The sequence below is a fragment of the Dendrobates tinctorius genome, unplaced genomic scaffold, assembly GCF_039654945.1.
Source record: "Dendrobates tinctorius isolate UK_male_01 unplaced genomic scaffold, ASM3965494v1 ptg000103l, whole genome shotgun sequence".
Taxonomy (NCBI): Eukaryota; Metazoa; Chordata; class Amphibia; order Anura; family Dendrobatidae; genus Dendrobates; species Dendrobates tinctorius.
The window spans coordinates 22,682,010-22,708,424 of record NW_027361771.1 but is presented as its reverse complement, the minus strand read 5'-3'; the positions used below and the strand labels follow the sequence as shown (position 1 = coordinate 22,708,424).

Below are 26,415 nucleotides of genomic sequence, written 5' to 3'. Positions count from 1 at the left end.
CCTGAATTACCATAGTATGTGTCCTGGGATGTTCTACAGAGGAAGTAACCTGGTGTGCCTCAAGCTGGGTGTTGGGTAACGTAGAAGCCAAATAAACTCTGCCCTTTAATAACCCACTATTGTACTGGGTCCCACTCCTGCAGCCTGTATTTACCTCCCATCCAATCTTATATATGATGACACTCCCTTGTGCCTCCGGGACTATTACTCTATGCAATGCTTTACAGACTGCTAGACTTTAGCTCTCTTCCACTTGTCCCCCCAAAAGGGATGCAACTGTTGGCTGTGTTCTAGCTTAGCCCTCTTCACTTGGCAGCCCATTACTATAACTTTTGTATTACTTTAGACCAAAATTTGCTGCAATTTTGTCACATTTCACGCCATGATCCTGTCTGGCAAGTCATGACCCATTTCCACTTGGCCAAATCCAGATGTGGAGGGAAGTGTAAAATACATTGTCATAATGTTGTGCATGGCTTACATGTGAGGTTTCCATGCACCAGTTAGCAGGGATTGTCCCCTTCTCCTTTCTGTGTTACTACCATTGAGCTGTACAGTTCTTGCAGTCTCCTAAAGTTGTAACAAATGGATTGTTGCTCATCCAACTTCTGAAGATCAATGAATGGCGTTTCTGCCTAGTCAGGGAGGAATTTGGGCAAGTGTATCGCTACACAACTGGCAAGCCATGCCAATAAGAGGTCTGTAATTATTTAAATGGTGTTTGACATGTGTCTTCTCAGGTTGACCTTTCTTCACACTGTGTGCGGAAAAGACGGGACTCATTCGGAATGTTTGACGGGTATGATAGCTGTAGTGAGGACACCAGCAGCAGCTCGAGCTCTGACGAGAGCGAAGAGGAGGTTGCCCCACTCCAGGCCAGTCTCCCCATTATTAAGAACAATGGTCAGGTGTACACGTATCCAGATGGGAAATCTGGCATGGGTAAGTAGAATATTTCCTTACGTAGACGCTGATCTGCCGTACATGTCAGCAGCTGCTAAACAGTGTATAGAGCTGTGGTTTTGTGCTCCGTGCACGGTTTACATCCATCTGCTGCCAGAGATGATGATGACTGATTGGTGAGGGTGCCGAGTCCCCTCTCCTCCATCACCAATCTGACATTGATGACTTATCCAGAGGATGTGGTCATAAATCTAAAAGTAGTGGACAACCCCTTTAATGAATTGCACAGCTACACTGCAAGTCAACTCTCAGAGCTGCAACCTATCTGTTTTTCATCTTTTTGTTTTATTTTATTTATTTTTCAGCTACATGTGAAATGTGTGGAATGGTCGGTGTCCGGGATGCTTTCTACTCTAAAACAAAGCGATTCTGCAGTGTCTCTTGTTCGCGAAGTTATTCTTCAAATTCTAAGAAGGCGAGCATCTTGGCAAGGCTACAGGTAGTGGACAGTAATGCTGGTTCATAGGGCTGGGCCATTAATTCAATTTGCCAAGTTGCCTTCTCAACAAATCTGATTTTTGTCAGAATTGAAAAATCGAATTTGGCCCTGCCACTAAGGCTAGTTTCACACTAGCGTTTTTGAGCGCAGCGACGGCCTGCACACGGCCGCCGCTAAGCCCCGCCCCTGCCGCGCCTCCGCCGGTAGCTCCGCCCACTGGCGCATGACGCTGAATGCGTCCTGCGTCCCCTATCTTTATCACTGGGGGGCGCAGGCCGTGCGCAGTATGCGTTTGGCGGCGCATGCGCCTTTTTGACGGTGGGCCGGCGCAACCAAACTGCAGCAGGTTGCATTTGGCACAGGTCGGCGCACCGTCAAAAGGACGCATGCGCCGCCAAACGCATACTGCGCACGGCCTGCGCCCCCAGTGATAAAGATAGGGGACGCATGCAGCGTCATGCGCCGGTGGGCGGAGCTACCGGCGGAGGCGCGGCAGGGGGCGGGGCTTAGCGGCGGCCGTGCGCAGGCCGTCGCTGCGCTCAAAAACGCTAGTGTGAAACTAGCCTAAAGCAGCATTCACTTACCCTGGGTGGGAGTGGGCAGGAGATGTGTGTAGATCTATATTTAAGTTGGAAAATAATGATCAATGTAGGACAAACTGTTTAAACAAGTATTCCCATCTTAGACATTTATGGCAACTCTCATAGAAAGAATGGGGAGAGCTGTGCACATGTTTGGCTACCTCTCTTCATTCTCTGCCAGGACATGGTGGGCACGGTGGCTCAGTGGTTAGCGCTGCAGCCTTGCAGCGCTGGGGTCCTGGGTTCGAATCCCACCAAGGACAACATCTGCAAGGAGTTTGTATGTTCTCCCCGTGTTTGCGTGGGTTTCCTCCGGGTACTCCGGTTTCCTCCCACATTCTAAAGACATACTAATAGGGAATTTAGATTGTGAGCCCCATCGGGGACAGTGATGATGTGTGTGCAAAAACTGTAAAGCGCTGCGGAATATGTTAGCGCTATATAAAAATAAAGATTATTTATTTATTATAATAGGGGGTTGAGGATCACCTTATCTAATATGGGAATACTGCATTAAGGACATTTGCTTTTTACTGTGTGGCAAGGGTTATATGTTTGAGCACATTCTTTTTACTTTTCAGGGTAAGCCTCCTGTTAAAAAAGCAAAGGTTCTCCAAAAACAGCCATTAGTTGCTAAGTTGGCAGCTTATGCACAATATCAAGCTACCTTGAAGAATCAGTCATTAAGTAAAACTGGTAAGAAATAAATTGTTAACTCTACTTTTGCTGTACAGTGCACCTTGGAGTTTAATTTAATCTATTTTTTTCCCCCATAGTCATAACAGCAGAGGGTTTTAGCTGGGGCAACTACATCACTAGCAATAACTTGGTGGGTGCTCCAGTGTCTTGCTTCAAACATGTAAGTATGGCCCTTTATTGTTAATAAAGATTGTATTATGATGTTGCTGAAGCTTAACAAATATGCTGTTACTTAACTTGTTCGTTTTTTAAATACCCCTTTATCACATGTCTCCAGAATAGGTGGTAACTACTGGATCAGTGGGGGTCTAACACAGATTGCAGTAATGGGACACTTACTATTAATTTCTAAAGCATCATTGATTACATGCTGCTGTTTAGAATGTTTACATACATACAGTGGGGAAAAGTATTTGATACCCTGCCGATTTTTTTTTTTTTTTTTTTTTAAAGTTTTCCCACCTACAAAGAATGGAGAGGTCTGTAATTTTGATCGTAGGTACGCTTCAATTGTGAGAGTCTGAATATAAAAATAACCAGAAAATCACATTGTATGATTTTTAAATAACTGAATTGAATTTTTTTGCATGAAATAAGTATTTGATCACTGACCAACCAGCAAGAATTCTGGCTCTCACAGACCTGTTAGTTTTTCTTTAAGAAGCCCTCCTACTGTGCACTCATTACCTGTATTAATTGCACCTATTTTAACTTGTTACTTGTATAAAAAAAAAACCTGTCCACACACTCAATCACACTCCTTCATGGCCAAGACCAAAATTGCTTTCTAAGGACACCCTGGACAAAACTGTAGACCTGCACAAGGCTGTGATAGGCTACAGGACAATAGGCAAGCAGCTTGGTGATGACTGTCAATCTTCCTCTGGCTGGGGCTCCATGCAAGATCTCACCTCATGAGGTAAAAATGGTTCGGAGAAAGGTCAGGAATTAGCCCAGAACTACACGGGAGGACCTGGTCAATGACCTAAAGAGAGCTTGGACCACGGTCTCAAACACTACCTTTAGTAACATACCACACTGTCATGGATTAAAGTTCTGCAGAGCACTCAAGGTCCCCCTGCTCACTCCAGCACATGTCCAGGCCTTTTTTGAAGTTCGCCTGTGGTCATATGGATGATCCAGAGAAGACATGGTACAAGGTCATGTGCTCTCATGAGAACAAAAAGAACTTTTTGGTATGAACTCCACTCGCCATGTTTTGAGAAAGAAGGATGAGTACAACGCCAAGAAAACCATCCCAACTGTGAAGCTTAATGGGGGAACATCATACTTTGGGGGTGCTCTTCTGCAAAAGGGACAGGATGGCTGCACCGTATTGAAGGGCGGGTGGATGGGTTCATGTATCGTGAGATTTTGGACAACAACCTTCTTCCCTCAGTAAGAACATTGACTATGGGCCATGGTTAGGTCTTCCATCATGACAATGACTCAACATACATAGCCAGGGCAACTAAGGAGTGGTTCCGTAAGGATTTCAAGTTCCTGGAGTGGCTTAGCCAGTCTCCACACCTGAACCCAATAGAAAATCTTTGGAGGGAGCTGAAGCTTAATGTTGCCCAGCAACGTCCCCAAAACCTGAAAGATTGAGACAATCTGTATGGAGGAGTGGGCCAAAATCTTGGTCAAGAACTGCAGGAAACATCTGACCTCTGTAATTACAAAGGTTTCTGTGCCAATTATTAAGTTTTGTTTTTCGATTATATTAAATACTTTTCATGCAATAAAATGCAATTTAATTTAAAAATCATACAATCTGATTTTCTGGTTCTTATTTTTAGATTCTGTCTCTCACAGTTGAAGTGTACCTACTATAAACATTACAGACCTCCCCATTCTTTGTAGGTAGGAAAACTTGCAAAATCGGCAGTGTATCAAATACTTATTTTCCCCACTGTAATGTATGTGTATTATAATGATAAAACTAACAGTGATAAATTGATACAGAGGGGGAGAGGACCCTGCCTTCGGGGTCTTATAATCTGCAAGGTAATTGGGAAGAAGACTGTAGGTTGGGGAGGTCGGAGCAGCTCTAGTGGTAGTGAGCTGGCAACAGGGTTATTACAGGCTGTAAGCTTTCCTGAAGAGATTAATTTTCAAGTTGTGTCTGAAGGTTCCTGATGAGAGAGAGACTATCGGACTTGTTGAGGAAGTGATTTCTTGAATACAATTTGGTAAGGAATGGCTAAGAGTGGAGGAGAGTAGGTCATGTGAGTACCAGGGATTACATATGGGAAGGTAACGGGAGATTAGTTTGGAGACGTATGTGGAGACAGATTGTGAACAGCCTTGAGTGAGATGGAGGAAAGATTAAGTTTGGTTTTGTCCACATTGAGTTTTAGAAAGCGTGATGAGAAGGAGGATTTGGACGATTTAAACTTTGGGATTCTGGACAGCTGAGAGATGCCATCTCTGCTACAGAGGTAGATTTGCGTGTCATCAGCATTTAGGTGGTACTGGAATGAGTTGACTCGGGCCGTATAGATATAGGTGGGGAAGAGTATGTATGAATCCCAGGACGAGCTTTGTGGGGACACCAATGGTGAAAGAGTAGGATGAGGAAGTAGTATAGGAATGAGAAATGCCAAATGTGCAGTTAGTGAAGTATGAGGAGATCCAGGCGATCACATGAAAATTACCTAAGCATACTCACACTGCCCACGGATCCAACGCGTGTCTTTGCTAGCCTGCAGCTTCGTCAGGGGACTCCAGCAATTGCCTTCCCTCATCTATGGACTTGCATGGTAATCATTTGGATTGTTTACATACCTACAAGTGACTATTAGACTGATCAGACTTTACTGCTGCAAATTGTCCATATGTTTATACCAAACACTTTATGCATATTATATGGTGATAGAGGGCATTGTTGTGAATGCATTTTTTTGAAACACTTATTTATATAAACTTTTCTTCCTTTGTATTCTGCATGTGTTCTCCACCTGCCCACTTTTGTTCCATTTGTGGTTTTTAATTGTTTTTATTGTACACTTGGATCTCTATGGCTATTGTATGTCAATAAAAGCCTTTTTCACATGGACATTCTGCTGTTGTGTGCATGTTATCCTGTGTCTCTTTTCTCCCTTTTTTTCATTTGATCTACTTGGCACAGTGTTGCACCCAGTTATCATTCATGACATATTTTCCGTGGTGCCCACCTATACAGTTATAGATAGGGATGATAATGTGAGTAGATGGTGATCAGATAGAAGTGGTAAGGTTATATAGGGATCACAGATGGGTGAAGATGAAGTCTAGTGTATGTCCATCTGTGTGGGTGGATATTGGAGACCATTATTTAAGACCAAAGAATGAAACAAGTGAAAAGAGTTTAGAAGCTGCTGACTGGCAGGTGTCAATGAGAATGTTGAAATCTCTCGTGATGACTATGGCAATGTCAGCAGAGAGAAAGTGTAAAAGACTGATGGAGAAGTGATCAATAAAGGCAGATACAGACCCCAGGGGTTGGTGTATGATGGACATTTGGAGGTTGGAGGAAGCTTAGATATGGGCAGATTGCGCTTCAAAAGAAGGAAGGGTAGAAGTGGGATTGGGCTGAAGGTGCAGTTGTTAGAAAGAAATGCGAAGACCAACTCCATCATGTTTATTGCCAGTGTGAGGATTGTAGGTGAAATGAAGGTGACCATAACAGTGCAGCAATGTTAGAGGGTGTTGGTCATGTTTCTGTGAGTCCCAAGAAGGATACATTGTGAGAAGCAAATAGGTTGTTAATGACAGTTGGGTATTCAATTGTTATCTAGAGAGCGGGTTCACCGGACCAGAAGTCAGGTGAATGGGTTTTAGATTGGAGAGCTAGAGGTGATTTCTAGTAGCTGGGGAGTGGTGGGAAAGAGAAATTAGGTTATCAGCTGTGGAAGACCAAGGCTGGGCGATATATCACCAGCAGTGAGGAGAAGTGCAGAGATGGAGAGTGCATGACTTGTTTTGTGTTTTAAATGGAGAGAACTTGAGTAGTGATGAGCAAACGTCTCCACATAGCGTGTTATCCTAGTTTCCCAGGCATGTTCAGATCCCCGCAGCTGTATGATTCGCGGTTGATAGCTGCAACACATGCAGGGATTGCCTGTTAGACAGCCACAACACATGCGTGGATTGCCTAACAGCTGCAAATCATGCAGCCACGGGGACTCGACCATATTATCCGAGCACGCTGAAGATACTCTTAACACCCCATCATGTTCAGATAACATGTCATTCGAGCTCGTTGCTTATTACTAATCCTCAAGTTTAGGAGCAGATCTGCAGATGAGGTCAAGTGGGGTAGTTAAGAGGGAGAAATGCATATTTGTCTGGGGATGGCAGACGAGTAAGGATTACTGGGGCAATAACTGTAGGAGCAAATGTAAGCATGGTGAAAGAGTAGTTGTGTGAAAACTTAAGCTGGAGGTGCAGTAAGTAATAGGCGTTAGGGGCGGAGAGCGTCTGGTCCCTAATGGATACTAAGGGCAAGAACTGAATGTAGCTTGAATATTTGCGGTCCTTGCTCCCTTAAAGCGATACACACCCCATTATTGGTACATAACTGGGGTACATAGACTGATAATGTCTTGACTAGATGGGAGTAATTGCTGCATCTGCACTGGCACGTTATATGATTCGCTGCTATTTACTCTGTCGCCTTATTGGGGGACACAGAACCGTGGGTGTTATGCTGCTGTCCACTAGGAGGCGACACTATGCATAATCTAAAAAAGATTAACTTTGACTCCTCCTCTGCAGTATACACCCCTGGACGGCGTCAGCCTTCTCCAGTTTTTGCTTAGTGTCGCAGGAGGCACACCTAAGATTTTTTACTCCGTCTTTTTTCCTGGATTTTTTTCCAAAGGACTACAGATGAAGAAAAGAGGGTCTCCAGCGAGACTCCCGGCATGGCTCCCTCCTCGGTCCCCTATTAGGGGTACCCGGTTGAGGTCGAGGTGGCTCTTCCCCATGTCGCTCCCTCACCAGTCCCTCGGGTACTGGTTCAAGGACGAGACCCCCCCTCCTTCCGCAGCTCCGTCCGGCTCTGGGTCGAGGTCGAGGCGACGATGAAGCCCCCTGACGGTGACAGCAGCACCCTCCCTAATCCCCCTCTGGGGGTATTAGGTTGAGACACCGTAGGTAGGGCCTGTACCAGGCACCAGGGACCCCAGTCCACCTGTGGGCTCCTTTTGGGACCGGGGGAGGTGCAGCGAGGCACGGCACTTATCAGAGACCCGGTCTCTGCAGCAATGGCGCCCCAAGGGACCCTCCACAGGGCCCCAGTCACATATATGGCCCCACCGCCAGCCCTCCTTTCATTCTGGGGGGGTCTGGTTTAAATCCGACCCCCCCCCCGCGGACGACCGCGCCGTCCTGGAGCCCTGCTGGGCAGGAGACCTCAAATTTAGGCCGCGGCTTCGGCCTAGCCGAAGTCGCCGCCCCCCAGCCCGCCCCCCGGATGACGAAAATGACACTGCTGTGTCATAGAAGGGGTGGATCGAGGCAGGAGGTGCGTGCTTTTACATGGCCCAGCGCGCCCTTTTCCAGCTCTCCGCCCCCTTCCCTCTCCACCTCAGAATCCGGTGGCCATCTTGCTGCACCTGGAAGAACGCAGCACAGCAGTCTCCAGGGGGGCACAGGACGAGGGACTTATCTGCGCTGGACCTAAGGGGGAGCACCAGTGGGGTAAGATCACAGCTGGGTCCTTGGTACTCAGCTGTGAATTCCTATACCATATAGTGCTCTCCTACTCCTTTCCTCTGCGTAGATACCCCTGTAGGGCCTCCACTAATCAGCCTAGGTACTATGTCGGGCTCAAGGAAAAGAACCAGGCAAGACTGCTTTTATGCAGTCTGCACAGCCTGCAAGGCCACTCTCCCCAGCGGCAGCACGTACCCGCACTGCCGGGATTGTACCCAAAAAACAGGATCAGAACCCCAAGAAGTCCCTACCAACGCTTCTGTGACCGCTACTGCGCCAGAATGGGCGACTCAGATGTCGCAGTCTATGTCACAGTCTATAAATAACCTGACCTCCACATTACTGCAGGCTCTGCAGGGTCATGTCTCGGCTATGAACGTTACCCAGCAAAGGGACGTCCGGTCTCATGATCACGGCGCTTCCGACAGTTCGAGGCGTAAGCGGACCCACAGGTCGCGTTCATCTGCGTCCTCACATAGCAATAGGTCTTCCCCCTCCAGGCAAAGACACAGTGGCCCTCAGGTCACTGAGGCCGTCCCCTGATAGAGAAGGACAATGCAGATCTCCACAACGATCCCAGACCAGGGAAACCTCCGCTCTAGTTCGCCCGCTAGGGAGCTCCTTAGCGATGCGCAGGACTCAGAGGGCATATGTGACTCCAATTCAGATATCGAAACAGAGAACGCTTTGCTCCCTTGTCCCCCTAGCAATACTGCGATAGTTGAGGATATCGTCTCTTCCATCCTTCGGGTGCTGGACATTTCAGATCCAACCCCGGAAGCACCAGAACACAAGATTTCCTTTGAAAGCGTTCAGAAACCATCGAAGGTCTTCCCTAATCACCCGGAATTTCAAAAAATCCTTTCTAAACTTTTTTCGCAGCCTGAGAAAAAATTCGCCAATCGCAAGTATTTGGAAGCAAAATACCCCTTTCCACAGAAAGACACCAAGGATTGGACAGATCCGCCTGAAGTGGACCCTCCAGTCTCTAGGCTGGCAGCACAAACGCTTCTCTCGCTGCCGGACAGTTCAACCCTCAAGGACACAGCAGACAGACAAGTCGAACGCATGGCTCGTTCAATCTTTGAAGCGGCAGGTGCCTCTTTGGCTCCCGCATTTGCTTCAGTTTGGGCAGCCAAGGCCTTCATGGCTTGGGCTGATCTATTGCAAAAGGGCCTTCAAGCTTCAAATCCTCAGCTGGCGGACCAGGCGGTGCAAATTGCAGTGGTGGCAGATTACATGGTCCATGCAGCGTTGGACTCTGCAAGAGGAATAGCGGTAATAGCATCAAACGCCATCACAATCCGGCGTATTCTCTGGCTAAGAGAATGGAAAGCGGATGCAGCCTCAAAAAAGTCCCTAACAAATCTTCCGTACTTCAGTGGCCGTCTTTTTGGTGAAAAGCTGGATACAATGATATCCAATGCTACCGGGGGCAAAAGTACTTCCCTCCCTCAACTAAGACCAAAACGCACGTTTAAAAGGCGTAATCAATCTCGTTTCCGATCCTTTCGGAATTCTTCAGGCTGGTCTGTCTCACGCCCAGCACAAAACCGTAATCGTTCCCCCCGCAGGGACAACACACGTGCGGCACAGAGGCCGGACAGGAACTGGCAATCAAAGGCAAGCCAGGCAAAACCTAAAGGAGGAAAACCTCAGACTTTTCCCTCATCCTGACTCATGCCCTCTGGAAGACACCCCACTTGTAGGCGGACGACTGCTACTCTTTCAGCAGGTCTGGCTGCCTATTACAGAAGACAAGTGGGTCAAGGAAATAGTGTCTTCAGGATACAAAATCGAGTTTACTACCAGCCCACCGCACAGGTTTTTTCCCTCTGTCCCTCCAAAATCCCCCGCTCAAAGCTCAGGCCTTCTGTCAAGCGGTTTCTTCCCTCCTGCGAGCAGGAGTCATAGTGCCAGTCCCAGCAGAAGAGCGCTTCCGAGGGTTCTACTCCAACCTGTTCGTGGTACCCAAGAAGGGAGGCAGCGTCCGATCCATACTAGACCTCAAGCAACTCAACAAGTATGTTCGAGTTCGTCACTTCCGCATGGAATCCCTCCGGTCAATCGTTGCATCTGTGGAAGAAGGAGAATATCTTGCCTCCATAGACATACAGGACGCATACCTTACCTGCATATACCGATTGCTCCCGCCCATCAGAGGTTTCTCAGATTCGCAATCAACCAAGACCATTACCAGTTTGTGGCCCTCCCGTTCGGTCTCGCCACGGCTCCCAGAACATTTACAAAGGTCATGGCAGCTACCATGGACGTTCTGCACTCCAGAGGCATAGTAGTCGTTCCATACCTGGACGACCTTCTCATCAAGGCCCCCACCCTCAAGGACTGCGAGGTCAACGTCTCGATCACGATCGACACTCTGACGCACCTGGGATGGTTAGTCAATTTACAGAAGTCCTCGACTACCCCGAGTCAGTCTCTGACCTTCCTGGGGATGCTATTCGACACCTCCAAGGGTCTGGTGATCCTCCCCAGGGACAAGGCACTGGCTCTCCGTCTGGGAGTTCACACACTCCTCCGCAAGTCCCCCAGATCTCTCCGGTATGCCATGAGAGTACTTGGCAGGATGGCAGCAGCAATGGAGGCGGTACCATTTGCCCAGTTTCACCTCAGACCCCTTCAACTGGCCATCCTCAAGTCCTGGGACAGGAATCCGTTCTCTCTCGACAGGGAGTTCCGGTTATCAGCAAACACCAGGAGGTCCCTGCACTGGTGGCTCAAGCCAACCTCGCTTGCAAGCGGAAAATCCTTTCTCTCCAGTCAATGGAAGGTTTTGACCACCGACGCAAGCCTTATGGGTTGGGGCGCGGTGCACCTACATCACAGAGCGCAAGGCAGGTGGTCACCAAGGGAATCGACCGTGCCCATCAACATCCTGGAAATTCGGGCCATCTTCCTGGCGTTGAAAGCCTTCCATCACTTGCTGGCAGACTCTCATATCAGAGTACAGTCGGACAATGCCACGGCAGTGGCATACGTGAACCATCAAGGCGGCACCCGCAGCATCCAGTCGATGACCGAAGTAACGCGTATCCTACAATGGGCAGAGGCTGCAAGGTCGGTGCTCTCCGCCGTCCACATTCCGGGTGTGGACAACTGGGAAGCCGACTATCTCAGCCGACAAGGAATGGACTCGGGGGAATGTTCTCTCCATCCCGAAGTCTTCTGTCAGATCTGTCATCGTTGGGGGACCCCGGACGTGGATCTGATGGCATCCCATCTCAATGCCAAGGTTCCCAATTTCATGGCCAGGACGCGCGATCCGCGGTCGCTCGGAGTAGATGCCCTGGTTCAGGACTGGACCCAGTTCCAGCTTCTGTACTTTTTTCCACCCCTCCCCCTGATCTCCAGAGTCCTGAGGAAGATCAAACAAGAGGGTGTTCCCACCATTCTGATCGCTCCAGACTGGCCCAGGCGTACATGGTACGCCGACGTCGTGCAACTCACAGCAGACGCTCCCTGGCGTCTCCCCACACGTCCCGACCTCCTGTCACAAGGCCCGTTCTTCCACCAGAACTCAGGGGCTCTCAATTTGACGGCGTGGCCATTGAGACCTGGGCTTTGACCCAAGCAGGTTTTTCACCGGACGTTGTTAAAACCATGATCAGGGCTCGAAAGCCCACTTCAGCCAGGATTTACTATCGTACCTGGAAGATTTTCTTCACATGGTGCGACTCTCGTGGGCAGATTCCACTTCCCTATTCTCTTCCAAAGGTCCTCGGTTTCCTTCAGTCAGGCCTGGACGCCGGGCTATCCCTGGGCTCGCTGAAGAGCCAGGTGTCAGCGCTCTCAGTGCTCTTTCAGAGGCGTATTGCTAACAAGCCGCAAGTGAAGACTTTTCTCCAAGGGGTTTCCCGATTGGTTCCCCCCTACAAACGTCCGTTGGAGACGTGGGACCTCAACCTGGTCTTGACAGCACTACAGTCACCTCCTTTTGAACCCCTTAGGGTGGCCTCACTCCGCTTTCTATCACAGAAAGTGGTTTTCCTGGTGGCAATCACCTCGCTACGCAGGGTGTCTGAACTTTCAGCTCTTTCCTGCAGACAACCCTTCCTGGTTTTTCACCTGGACAAGATGGTTCTCCGTACTGTACCATCCTTCCTTCCGAAGGTCGTGTCCAGCTTCCACCTCAATGAGGAAATATCACTACCGTCTCTTTGCCCGGCTCCCGTTCATAGGGTAGAGAAGGCTCTGCATACGCTTGACCTTGTCAGGGCATTGCGTATTTACGTGTCTAGGACTGTTCCCTTCCGGAAGTCTGATTCACTTTTCCTTCTTCCAGAAGGCGTTCGCAAGGGCCTACCGGCTTCCAAAGCCACCCTTGCTAGGTGGATCAAGTCCACCATTCAGGAGGCTTACCGCCTCAACTATTCTCCCCTTCCGGCCGGTATCACGGCACACTCTACGCGGGCGGTAGGGGCCTCTTGGGCCATTCGGCATCAAGCCTCAGCACATCAAGTGTGTAAGGCAGCCACTTGGACTAGCCCGCACACATTTACAAAACACTACAGAGTGCATACCCAGTCCTCAGCGGATGCGAGCCTGGGTAGACGGGTCCTGCAGGCAGCAGTACCCCAAGTCTAGAGGACTGTCAGCACAATATTCGTCCACTGCTTCCCACCCAGGGACTGCTTTGGGACGTCCCACGGTTCTGTGTCCCCCAATAAGGCGACAGAGTAAAGGAGATTTTTGTGTACTCACCGTAAAATCTTTCTCTTAGCCTTTAATTGGGGGACACAGCTCCCAGCCTGTTGCCCTTGCGGGCTGTTGTTATGGTTGGGTTCTCATATTGTTGTTTGAGCTTGTTTATAGTAGCCTTTTTTTACAGGCATGGTTATGTTTCTGGTATATTCCTCCTAATGCTTTTGCACAAAACTGGAGAAGGCTGACGCCGTCCAGGGGTGTATACTGCAGAGGAGGAGCCAAAGTTAATCTTTTTCAGATTATGCATAGTGTCGCCTCCTAGTGGACAGCAGCATAACACCCACGGTTCTGTGTCCCCCAATTAAAGGCTAAGAGAAAGAGATTTTACGGTGAGTACACAAAAATCTCCTTTTTTGGTTCCCCCATTCCATTTTACTTCTTATGGGACCATTCACTTTACACCTGTGTTAATTAACTATCCACGTTGTCTTTTTTTCCTGCGATTTATGTAATTTATTCTGTTGGACTATATTACTTTTTCTTAATAAAAATGTTTTGATATATTTTATTTGGGATTTTTTTGCTCCTTGCAAACGAAAGAGAGAAATTGTAATTATGGGAGTATCCTGTGCTAATATAGCCTTAATTTTTCCACTGGGTATAAGGATTAACTGATTGATTGATAAGATGTGTTGTGATCTAAGGTTCTTAGTAATAGGTTGTAGCTCGTCAGTTCTGGTATATTTCTAGTGTGCGCTTGGCAGTGCTGCGTGTATAGACCACGGTCAGCAAAGATCTATGGCTTCAAAGATTAAATAACTGTAATTGCACATGACCTAATAAGGAGGAAATAGAGTAAAAAATATACCAAAAAATGCAAACATTTATTGTAGAACATACATAATTAACAATTCCAATATCATATGCTAGCAATTTCTTTATATGTAAGCAATGAATACATGGGTTCTAACATAATAAATAAGTGATTAAATCTATGGGTGTAAACAGCTGAAGAAAAGGTCAGGATATATTAAAAAAAAGAAAAAAAATTTAAACAGAGGGCGGGGAATCAATATATGTACTCAGAGCATGTGCCTCCCGGTATATTAAATCAGCCTAAAGTGCATACTACTGTATCTCTCCGTATGCATATTGTTCTAGTACAAATGACATGAAGCGGGGAATAATTGCCCATCTCCGTGATGTGTCCCGCCTTGACCTTGGCCACGTACCCCGACGCACATTTCGCGTTCCAAAAGTGTTGCTTCCCTATTATGTATTGATTCATGAGTCGCTATTTACATGGGTATATGGTCATCTATTACTGCTAATTTTTTATAGATGTAATTGCACATGAGTTACCAGTTGTGAACAAAAGGGGGAAGAGCTACAGGGAATGCAGTCAGAGGACGTGTGCTTAGTGAAAGGCGTTGCAGTTTGCAATTTACCAGTTTACATAGCAGGGAAGGAAATGAAAACCTGCACATACTACCAGAACTGTAGAGATATTGAGCTGTGAATAAGGATATAAACAGTTGGGGGATTCTGGGTTCAGTGGTACCAGTAAGAAGCAGACCTACTAGTTAATGAGTGATTGGTGGATTGGATCAGGAGGTAGTGATAGAAAATGAATGGATCATGCGATTACATTACTGGTATGTTTCTGTTGTGCACGTAAACGGGGTATCTGGGTCTTTTAAATTAAAAAAAAAAACATGTTGCTTACAGAGGCATGTACCTGCTTATTCTACCTGGCGCCCTTTTTTTTCCACTCTTGCCAAAATTTACTGGTGTCAAGAGTGTCCTTCTGAAAATTTCAGTGGGTTCGCATGCATCTAAAAAAAAAAAAATTGTGTGCACATACCCTGAGACTCACCATAGAGGTCTAAAAAAAAAAAGCTAAGGAAAAAAAAAGCAGCCCACAAATGAGAGGTGAAAAGCGGCTCCCTGATGAACAACAACTGAAGCTGTACCTGCACACCACTACTCTAGTGCTTGCCACCGTGTTTTCTGATTGGGTGCAATGGAGACATGTTGACATGATGTAACCGCTGCATACAATCATTGTACTCCGCAGGGATTCTGTTGTAGGTTGCACCTGAAAAATTTACCCCTTTATAATTTTATATATATGTGTGTGTGTATGTATGTATGTATGTATGTATGTATGTGTTTGTGTGTATATATAATATAATATTTATATATTATAGCATTATAAGCATTTGTGTGTGTGTGTTCGTGCTTGTGGCTGCGTTATACACTGCACCCATTACCACACATCTTTGCAACTTCTTCTATATTCAAAGATCTTAGTCTTTTAACCTGCATCTAGCCATAGGACCTGTATTGCATGCACCTGAAATTTTCATTTACTTGTCAACACATTAGATTTCTAATTCCATCTGAAAAGTCTTGGGTGCCTTTCTAACCGTATGTGCAGCAAGTATTGTAAACTTGAAATGATGGCCTTCTTTTACAGGCGCCAATGGGGAACTGCTGGGGGGACATTTCAGAAGGTGTAAGAGTAGAAGTTCTCAACACCGATAACAGTTTATCTCCAAAAGTGTTCTGGATTGCGGTCATCGTGAAATTAGCAGGTCAGTACTTAGTGTTCTTCATTCATTGTGCGTCAGCTCACTGCGAGTACGGAATACGTGAACTCTACTGGTGCGATTCATGTAAAAATAAACATTCACCCATTACCATGTGCCCAGCCAGGCCTCATGTGAGCTGGGGGACAGCTAGGAAAGTTTGGTGGATAAATGTGCACCCTCATATGCAAGCTATAAAAAAAAAAAAAAAAAAAAATGCATAAATGATTGTTCCAGTACTTTTATATTGATGAGCAATCATTATAGTAGGTCAACAATATAGGGTCGTTTGGTGTGCAGCAACCCTATTCTGAGTGATGTTTGGAGCCTGATGTTAGAACTTATGGAGCTGAACAGCATTTGAATATGGGCAAATCTGCAGCACTCGGAAGCAGCCACAGCACTGCTGATGAAGCTGTCCTGTTCAGCTCCACAATTGCCAAAATCTGGCTGCCACTAGTATTTTAAACAACTAATTGGTGAGGGTGCCAGATGTCTGTCCCCACCGAAGTGACACTGATGCCCTGTACGAAGGACAGAATATCAATATAAAAGTAGTGGAATCCTCCTTTAATACCTCCTCTAACTGTCCTTGTCAATCCATAATTGTCTTTTTTTCACAGCGTGTGACTGCTTAATTAACACAATGTTTCCATATGACATGCATACATATACTGTTCAGTGTGGTCAATTGTAAAATGAGGACTTGTATTTTTTTAAATAAATATCAAAAAGAAAAAAACCAGGAACAGTGAGAGTTATGTAGATGGCATGCTTGGCCTTGGGCTACAAGTCTGCAGTCACTCTGTAACTGCAGACTTGTGAATCCTCACATCATGCACACTGCGCTGTAAGGATTCTCCGGTGCTGGGAGCAACGGGCGCATAACTGCAAGTGTGCAAATGTCATGTATGCTGTCACGTGCCAACTAGACGTGTGTTTGGCCTCAATCAGTGCAAGTTTATTTAGCGAGGCCGGACAAGTCTAGTCAAAATGTAGACTGAATTATGCAAATCAAATCACATACTTGCGGTCACATGACCTCCCGGTGTTGGTACTGGAGAATCCCCACAGTGCACTGTGATGTTAAGATCCATAATTCTGCAGACATAGTGGCTGCAGACTTGTAGCCTTAAGAGCCAGACAATCCCTTTAATGGATTTATATCTACACTAAAGTTATTTTCCATGCTTGGGGTTTAAGTCCGCATGTGGGGTGAGGATTCACAAGTCTGCAGTCAGGTTTCTCTGGTGCAAGTAGCTAGAAGCCGCTAGATCTCAAGTATACAATTTGCTTACATGCTGTCACTGGCTGGACATGTCTAGTCAGAATGTGGCCGGAAGTATGCAGATCGCATATGTGGGGTCACATGCACCAGTGATTCCTGCCAGCGCGCAGTGTCAGGATTCACAAGTCTGCAGTCGCACAGAGTGGACTGGAAATCCCTTTAAATAATGTTACGCCTCAAATGAAAAATAAATATCCTTTTCATATATATTTTGTGTGAGTTTTTGATTTTTATTTTCAGGTTACAATGCCTTGCTGAGGTATGAAGGCTTTGAAAATGATGCCAGCCTTGACTTCTGGTGCAATATCTGCAGTAGTGATGTCCACCCAGTGGGCTGGTGTGCAAGCAGTGGAAAGCCCCTTGTCCCTCCCCAAAGTATGTGTACAAAATTCAGGGGTATATTTTTATTGATGCAATGATAAACTCTCAAGGACATACCATTTCTTATGTTACAATGCATATTACCGTACATACATTATTAAATATATCTTAGACTTAATATGGTGTTCTTTGTAAATCTTTGTATAAATGGCTGTATGTTATTTAATTGGTATTCAAATTAGGAAAACCTATGTTGAAAATTTACATCAACATGGCTGTCTACTCTAGGCATTAAAATTCTCATTTTAAATATCAGGCAGGAAAACTTTCCCATAGCATTATGCACACATTCTGACGTGTGTATACACTCACTGGCCACTTTATTAGGTACACCATGCTAGTAACGGGTTGGACCCCCTTTTGCCTTCAGAACTGCCTCAATTCTTCGTGGCAGAGATTCAACAAGGTGCTGGAAGCATTCCTCAGAGATTTTGGACCATATTGACATGATGGCATCACACAGTTGGTGCAGATTTGTCGGCTGCACATCCCTGATGCGAATCTCCCGTTCCACCACATCCCAAAGATGCTCTATTGGATTGAGATCTGGTGACTGAGGAGGCCATTTGAGTACAGTAAACTCATTGTCATGTTCAAGAAACCAATCTGAGATGATTCGAGCTTTATGACATGGCGCATTATCCTGCTGAAAGTAGCCATCAGATGTTGGGTACATTGTGGTCATAAAGGGATGGACATGGTCAGCAACAATACTCAGGTAGGCTGTGGCATTGCAACGATGCTCAATTGGTACCAAGGGGCCCAAAGAGTGCCAAGAAAAAATTCCCCACACCATGACACCACCACCACCAGCCTGAACCGTTGATACAAGGCAGGATGGATCCATGCTTTCATGTTGTTTACGCCAAATTCTGACCCTACCATCCGAATGTCGCAGCAGAAATCGAGACTCATCAGACCAGGCAACGTTTTTCCAATCTTCTACTGTCCAATTTCGATGAGCTTGTGCAAATTGTAGCCTCAGTTTCCTGTTCTTAGCTGAGAGGAGTGGTACCCGGTGTGGTCTTCTGCTGCTGTAGCCCATCTGCCTCAAAGTTCGACGCACTGTGCGTTCAGAGATGCTCTTCTGCCTACCTTGGTTGTAACGGGTGGCAATTTGAGTCACTGTTGCCTTTCTATCAGCTCGAACCAGTCTGCCCATTCTCCTCTGACCTCTGGCATCAACAAGGCATTTCCGGCCACAGAACTGCCGCTCACTGGATTTTTTTTCTTTTTCGGACCATTCTCTGTAAACCCTAGAGATGGTTGTGCGTGAAAATCCCAGTAGATCAGCAGTTTCTGAAATACTCAGACCAGCCCTTCTGGCACCAACAATCATGCCACGTTCAAAGGCACTCAAATCACCTTTCTTCCCCATACTGATGCTCGGTTTGAACTGCAGGAGATTGTCTTGACCATGTCTACATGCCTAAATGCACTGAGTTGCCGCCATGTGATTGGCTGATTAGAAATTAAGTCTTAACACACAGTTGGACAGGTGTACCTAATAAAGTGGCCAGTGAGTGTATATACCAGCCTCATCATATTGTGCTTTTGTTGACAAATCCGATTTAAAAGGATACTCTGGGGCGGTAAGAAACTGGAAATGGACGTGACTTCATAAACTATAAAGGTAACGTCCATAGTGTTTCTTGTAACCCTGACAGTACGTGCCATTAAATGGGATTGTGGATCCGCGGCTCAGTGCTCTTTCCCTTCTGGGAAGTCACGTCACAGATCAGGGGTATGGCCTGCTCCTGGCTTCTAGTAACAGCATGTACCCTGATAACCTCTTCTTCCCTGCAGCCCAAGATCAGGGACATGGCCAGCCCCTGCTGAGCATCTACAGTCAGTGTACCAGAGCTCTGCGTGCCCCTTTCTCCACTTGTGAGCCATGCCTTCTAATTTCTCAGCTTCTTTATTAGTCACTAGATGGTGGCCTGATTCTAACGCATCGGGTTTTCTAGAATATGGCCAATTCACAATCCATAGAATATGCCCCCATATGCTGCTCCATAGAATATGCCCCCATATGCTGCTCCATAGACTATGCCCCCATATACTGCCTCCATAGATTATGCCCCCATATGCTGCTGCTGCAAAAAATGCCATACTCTCCTCTCCTGCTCAGGACCCGGCACCTGAGATATTCACCTGTCCCCCAGTCCATCGCTGCTCACCCCTGTCTGCCACGTCGACTGTCAGTAACGTTCAGGCAGCAGAGGGCACGGCGCGCACTAGTAACGTCACCACGCCCTCTGTTGGCTAAACGTCACAGATAGAGGACGCAGCAGACAGCGATGAGTGAGCAGCGATGGACTGGGGGACAGGTGAATATCGCTCTACCTACCCCCTTCTGGCACGGTCTCTGCAGCCCTGTTTCTCCATGGTCTCCCTTCCTGCCTTCAGTGGTCACGTGATACCGCTCATTACACTCATGAATATGTGCATATTCATGAGTTTAATGAGCGGTATCACGTGACCGCTGAAGGCAGGAAGGGAGACCATGGAGAAGCGGGGAGGCTGCAGAAACCGCGCCAGGAGGGGGGGGGTAAGAATGATCTGTGACATCCCTGCTCCCCTCCCCGGAGATGAGCCGCGGCAACCGTCGGGAGATAGCGGTGGCTTGAGGCCTTCGAATTCCAGACTGCGCCTGCGTGGTGCGCTTGTCGCTGATTGGCCCCGGCCGGCCTCGACCAATCAGCAACGTGGGATTTCGGTTACAGACAGACATGATAAGACGATTATATATACAGATAGCTCTGTAAATGCTCCTGGACATGAAATAAAGAAGCTGAAAGTACTGTCAGAAGATTGCATAATGTGTACTTTCATGTGTCAGACAGAAAGATACATACGTCCGTGCTTGTGCAGTGCATTATGTCCTGATATGTTGCGTTACATCACATAAGCGAGGGGGCAGTACTGAGGTGCAGATCCACCGTCTCATTCAGTAGCGGGTACTGTCAGGATTACAAATAACACTATGGAAACCTTATAGTTTATGAAGGCATGTCCATTTAAATATTTTATCTCCTGCAGTAAAGCGTGTGTACACCTTCATTCCTAAACACAAAGGCCATTTTCAAAATTTTATTTTTTTTTTTTTTTAATTACAGAAACCCTTTTCTAGGCTGAAGTTTGTTTTGAATACCAAACTTTGCTTTACCATCTCTGGGTCTGTTGCTGAGGCTCCACATCAGCCAACAACTGTGCTCAACAGCTCTGCCAGAGTTGACCTCAAGAGCTGCTGAGCTTCGTTATTGGCTGCAGCGGCAGAGACCTGGGGAGGGTGAGTAAAGAAAGTGTTGTGGTTTTTTTTTTTTAAAAAAAACACAAAAAATGTGCAGCCAGAGTGCTACAATTCCATTAAGGCTGGGATCACACATGCGAGAAACTCAGACGAGTCTCGCATCTTAATACCCGGCACTCGAGAGCGGTCCGAGTGCCAGGTATTACGATCCGAGACTTGTCCAAGTTTCTTGCATGTGTAGGGAAGGTGACCGGACGGACAGACTTGTCAGAATAGAGAAAGATAGGTTTGCACAGTTTAGACAGCTGTCAGTTACTACAGTGGGGAAACGGCTGAGAAAGTGTAGTGGACGTGCAGTACCTTGGGTTGACCATTAGAGGGCAGGGAGGAGTGTGAGCAAAGGACTTGACATCAGCTTAGGGCTTAGGAATCTGTTGGTCGTGGGGGGGCGGAGTTACAGGGAACCGGGAATGATATAAATTTGGGTTCCAGAAAGTTCCAGTCCCCAGGGAGAGCTCCAGTGACAGGAGGACTACGACAGTTTGTGCACTGTGAGGAAAACTAAACCAGGGGGACTGAGGAGAGAGAAAGTCAGGGGGGTGGTCCTGACACAAAAGTACCGCAGTATAGACGAGACACTGAGGTAAAGCATACCGTATCGAGAGAGACGACTGATCAGTAGAAGTACTGTTGGTTACAGGCCTAGGGCAGCCACAGTGACGGATCTGACAGGAGCGTCGAAGAGTGAAGAGGGGACGGTGCGTATATGTACGTCCCCGGTGTAAAGTACGGTGTGTGTGAAGCGGCCCTGGAAACGGAGGGCCGATAAGTGAAGTAAATTGAAGTGCGGTGTACTTCGGAGGCCGTCAGGCGGATGGCAAGAGAATAAACTTGGACCTGTTGTACCCGACACTTGCCTCATCGTGTTTCTGTTACGTCTCTGCGCGGTATACAGAGGGACCACCCCCCAGTCCGGCCCACCGACCCTACACATGTGTGATTCTGGCCTAAAGCTTCGGCTCAGTTCTGACTTTTCTCTGTGCACTCCCTTCTCTTAATGTTAGGGAAGGGCAGTGGGTTACACACAGGTCCACAATGTGGCGAGCAGTTAAGGCATCTACAGTTTCTGATTGGGCAAAGTCTATGGGCTACAGATAAGGAAGAAAGCCAATAAAGAGTAAATAAGTGCAGGACCGATGTTGTGCTGAAATATGAGCTAATGAACACAGTACCACGCCAGGAGCACACAGAGCTCTCATCTTTCCTTTGTTCAGGCGACTAAAACTTTGATCAGGCTTGATTTACTCTGTCGCCTAATTGGGGGACACAGAACCTTGGGTGTTATGCTGCTGTCCACTAGGAGGCGACACTATGCATAATCTGAAAAAGATTAACTTTGGCTCCTCCTCTGCAGTATACACCCCTGGACGGCGTCGGCCTTCTCCAGTTTTTGCTTAGTGTCGCAAGGAGGCACACCTTTTTTCTTCCGTTTTTTTTCCTTTTTTTCACGGAAATACAGATGAAGAAAAGTGGGTCTCCAGCGAGACTCCCGGCATGGCTCCCTCCTCGGTCCCCTATTAGGGGTACCCGGTTGAGGTCGAGGTGGTTTTTTCCCCATGTCGCTCCCTCCCCAGTCCCTCGGGTCCTGGTTCGAGGTCGAGACCCCCCTCCTTCCCCAACCCCTTTAAGGGGTCTGGGTTGAGGTTGAGGCGAGGATGAAGACCCCTGACGGTGACAGACGCACCCTCCCTAATCCCCCGCAGGGGGTATTAGGTTGAGACGCCTCAGGTAGGGTCGGAGATCAGGCGGCATTTTGCAGCTTCCAGGGACCCCAGGCTGGCTGAGGGATCCTGTTGGGGCCGGGGGAGAATCATAGAATCGTAGAGTTGGAAGGGACCTCCTGGGCCATCTGGTCCAACCCCCTGCTCAAAGCAGGATTCGCTAAATCATCCCAGTCAGATGTCTGTCCAGCCTCTGTTTGAAGACTTCCATTGAAGGAGAACTCACCACTTCTCGTGGCGTGGGAGGGTGCGGACTGGATGGCACAGCAGAGACAGGGTTTTTCTGCGTCCCTGTCTCTGCAACAGCAGCGGCTCCATAGCGCTTCAGGGGCATCCCATACAAAAACCACTACCCCTGCTACCCCCATCGCTATCCAGTCGACCATTGTGGGGGGGGTCTGGTACAAATCCGCCCTCCCCCCGGACTACCGCGCCGCTTTGGAGCCCTCCTGGGCATCAGGCTTCTAATTTAGGCCGCGGCTTCGGCCTAGCTGAAGCCGCCGCCTTTTCCCCGCCCCCCGGCCCGCCCCCCAGATGACCAAAATGACACGCTGGAGTGTCATAGAAGGGGCGGATTGAGGCAGAAAGGGCGCGTTTTTACACAGCCCAGCGCGCCCTTTTCAGCTCTCCGCCCCTTCCTCCCTCTCCTCAGAGCCCCGTTGGCCATTTTTTCTGGATGAGATCCAGGAGAGGAGCATCACAGCGGTCTCCGGGGGGCACAGAACTTGGATCTGTCGGCGCTGGACCTAGGGGCACACCGGTGGGGTAAGCTCACAGCTGGGTTCTCATTACTCAGCTGTGAATCTATACTTCCTATAAGGCTTTCTGTGGGTTTCCTCTGCGTAGCCACCCCTGTACGATCCCTTATAGCCAGCCTCTGTGCACTATGCCGGGCTCAAGGAAGAGAACCAGGCAGGAATGTTTCTATGCATTCTGCACAGCCTGCAAAGCCACGCTCCCTAGTGGCAGCACGTATCCGCACTGCCGGGACTGCATCCAGAACTCTGGGTCAGAACCCCAGGGAGTCCCTACTGACGCTTCAGTGTCACAGGCCACGCCGGAATGGGCAACTCAGATGTCTCAGTCTATGTCACAGTCCATAGACAACCTAACTGCTACATTACTGCAAGCTCTGCAGAGTCGGGCCCCGACTATGGACGGTACACAGCAAATGGACAGCTTGTCTCAGGAACATGTTGCTTCCGACTCTCACAGACGTAAGCGGACCCACAGGTCTCGATCACCTAAGTCGCACTATAGCACAAGGTCGTCCCCCTCTAGGGAGAGACAGCGTCATTCCAGGTCTCCTGGGCAGTCCCCTGCCACAGACAGACAGTGCAATTTACCACAGGGATCCCCCATCACAGAAGACCCCCGCCCCAGGTCGCCCTCCAGGGATCACCTTAGCGAGGCACAGGATTCGGAGGGCATCTGTGACTCCGACTCAGATAATGAAACGGTCAGGTCCGTGGTACCTTCTCCCCCTAGCAATACAGCGCTAGTTGAGGACATAATTTCTGCCATTCATCGGGTGCTTAAAATTCCAGAGTCGCCCCCGGAAGTCCCAGAACATAGGATTTGCATTGAAAGTGTTCAAAAACCACCTAAGGTCTTCCCTAATCACGATGAGTTTGAGAAAATACTTACCAAACAGTTTGCGCAGCCTGACAAAAAATTCGCTAATCGCAAATATTTGGAAGCGAAGTACCCCTTCCCACAGAAAGACACCAAACAATGGACAGATCCACCTGAAGTGGACCCTCCAGTTTCTAGGCTAGCAGCGCAGACTTTACTCTCTCTGCCGGATAGCTCAACCCTCAGGGACGCAGCAGACCGGCAAGTAGAACGCATGGCTCGTTCTATTTTCGAAGCGGCAGGCGCCTCTCTGGGCCCTGCATTTGCTTCAGTTTGGGCATCCAAGGCCATCCTGGCTTGGGCCAAAAAACTACAGGAGGGTCTTCAGGCTTCAAATCCTGAACTCTCGGACCAAGCGGTCCAGATGGCAGTGGTAGCAGACTACATGATTCATGCAGCCCTGGATTCCGCCAGAGGTGTAGCGGGAATAGCATCAAACGCCATCACGATCCGACGCATCCTCTGGCTGCGAGAATGGAAAGCGGATGCGGCCTCAAAGAAGTCCCTCACGCGACTTCCGTATTTTACTGGAAGACTTTTCGGCGAAAAGTTGGACACCATGATAGCCAATGCCACTGGGGGTAAGAGTACCTCTCTCCCTCAACTAAAACCGAAACGCACGTTTAAACGAAGAAACCAGACGCGATTCCGATCCTTTCGGAATTCCTCAGGCTGGTCCGTTTCGCGCCCAGTGCAAAACCGCAACCGTTCTCCACGCAGAGACAACCCACGGACTCAGCAGCAACCGGACAGGGCTTGGCAGTCGAAAGCAGGCCAAGCGAAACCCAAGGGAGGAAAACCCCAGAACTTCACTTCATCATGACTCGAGACCTCCGGAAGACACCCCACCAGTAGGCGGCCGACTTTTACTCTTTCAGCAAGTCTGGCTGCCTATTACAGAAGACAGGTGGGTCAGGGAAATAGTGTCTTCCGGATACAAGATAGAGTTCACTTCCGTTCCACTGAACCGGTTCTTCCTTTCTGTTCCTCCAACACCACCAGAAAAGGCTCGTGTTTTCCACCAAGCGGTTTCCTCTCTCCTTCAATCAGGAGTTGTGGTGCAAGTTCCCGCGAACGAGAGATTCCGAGGATTCTACTCAAATTTGTTCGTAGTCCCCAAGAAAGGAGGTGGCGTCCGACCCATACTGGACCTAAAACAGCTCAACAATTACGTACGGGTCCGTCATTTCCGCATGGAGTCCCTCCGGTCCATCATTGCATCCATGGAGCAGGGAGAATACCTCGCCTCCATAGACATACAGGATGCGTATCTCCACATACCAATTGCTCCCGCCCACCAAAGGTTTCTCAGGTTCGCGGTCAACCAAAACCACTACCAGTTTGTCGCCCTTCCGTTCGGGCTCGCCACGGCTCCAAGAATGTTCACCAAAGTCATGGCGGCCACCATGGACGTCCTGCACTCAAGAGGCATCCTAGTCGTCCCGTACCTGGACGACCTCCTCGTCAAGTCTCCCACTTTCAAAGACTGCGAGGTCAGTGTCTCAATCACTCTAGACACTCTGAGTCGCCTGGGATGGCTAGTCAACCTACAGAAATCGTCGACCATCCCAACTCGGACTCTAACATTCCTGGGAATGGTATTCGACACCGCCAGGGGCCTGGTGCTCCTTCCCAAGGACAAGACACTGGCCATCCGTCTGGGAGTTCGCACACTCCTTCGCAGTCCTCCTCGATCTCTCCGGTTTGCCATGAGAGTCCTCGGCCGGATGGCAGCAGCAATAGAGGCAGTGCCATTTGCCCAGTTTCACCTCAGGGTCCTTCAACTAGCCATGCTCAGATCTTGGGACAGGAACCCCTTCTCCCTCGACAGGGAGTTCAGGTTGACGTCATCAACCAGGAGGTCCCTGCATTGGTGGCTCAAACCAACGTCGCTTACACGAGGGAAGCCATTCCTCTCAGGACAATGGAAGATCCTGACTACCGATGCAAGCCTGACAGGCTGGGGGGCGGTGCACCTACATCACAGGGCACAGGGCAAGTGGTCACCGAGGGAAGTGACATTGCCCATCAATGTTCTGGAAATCAGGGCCATTCTCTTGGCACTGAGAGCCTTTCATCACTTGCTTGCAGCCTCGCACATACGGATACAGTCGGACAATGCCACGGCTGTGGCATACGTGAACCACCAAGGCGGGACCCGCAGCGCCCAGGCGATGAGAGAAGTGGCTCATATCCTCCGCTGGGCGGAAGACACAAGGTCGGTACTTTCTGCGGTACACATTCAGGGTGTAGAAAACTGGGAAGCCGACTTCCTCAGCAGGCAAGGAATGGACTCGGGGGAGTGGTCTCTCCATCCCGAGATTTTTTTACCAGATCTGTCAACGCTGGGGAACCCCGGATGTGGACCTAATGGCATCCCATCTCAATACCAAGGTTCCCAACTTCATGGCCAGGACACACGACCCGCGGTCGCTCGGA

General features: G+C 48.4%; 1 protein-coding gene across 3 annotated transcripts in view; it reads left to right on the top strand.

Annotated features, from left to right (window-relative positions):
• The window catches only part of MBTD1 (mbt domain containing 1), a 106,661-nt gene that overhangs the window by 5,619 nt on the left and 74,627 nt on the right, over positions 1-26,415 (top strand). For 2 of the 3 annotated variants that reach the window (XM_073588157.1, XM_073588159.1), the window contains exons 2-7: positions 741-942; positions 1,269-1,402; positions 2,565-2,679; positions 2,760-2,842; positions 15,527-15,644; positions 17,167-17,301. In XM_073588157.1, coding sequence (XP_073444258.1) covers positions 741-942; positions 1,269-1,402; positions 2,565-2,679; positions 2,760-2,842; positions 15,527-15,644; positions 17,167-17,301 — 787 coding nt within the window. The remainder of the gene's footprint in view (positions 1-740; positions 943-1,268; positions 1,403-2,564; positions 2,680-2,759; positions 2,843-15,526; positions 15,645-17,166; positions 17,302-26,415) is intronic. The other variant, XM_073588158.1, reaches the window with a different exon arrangement.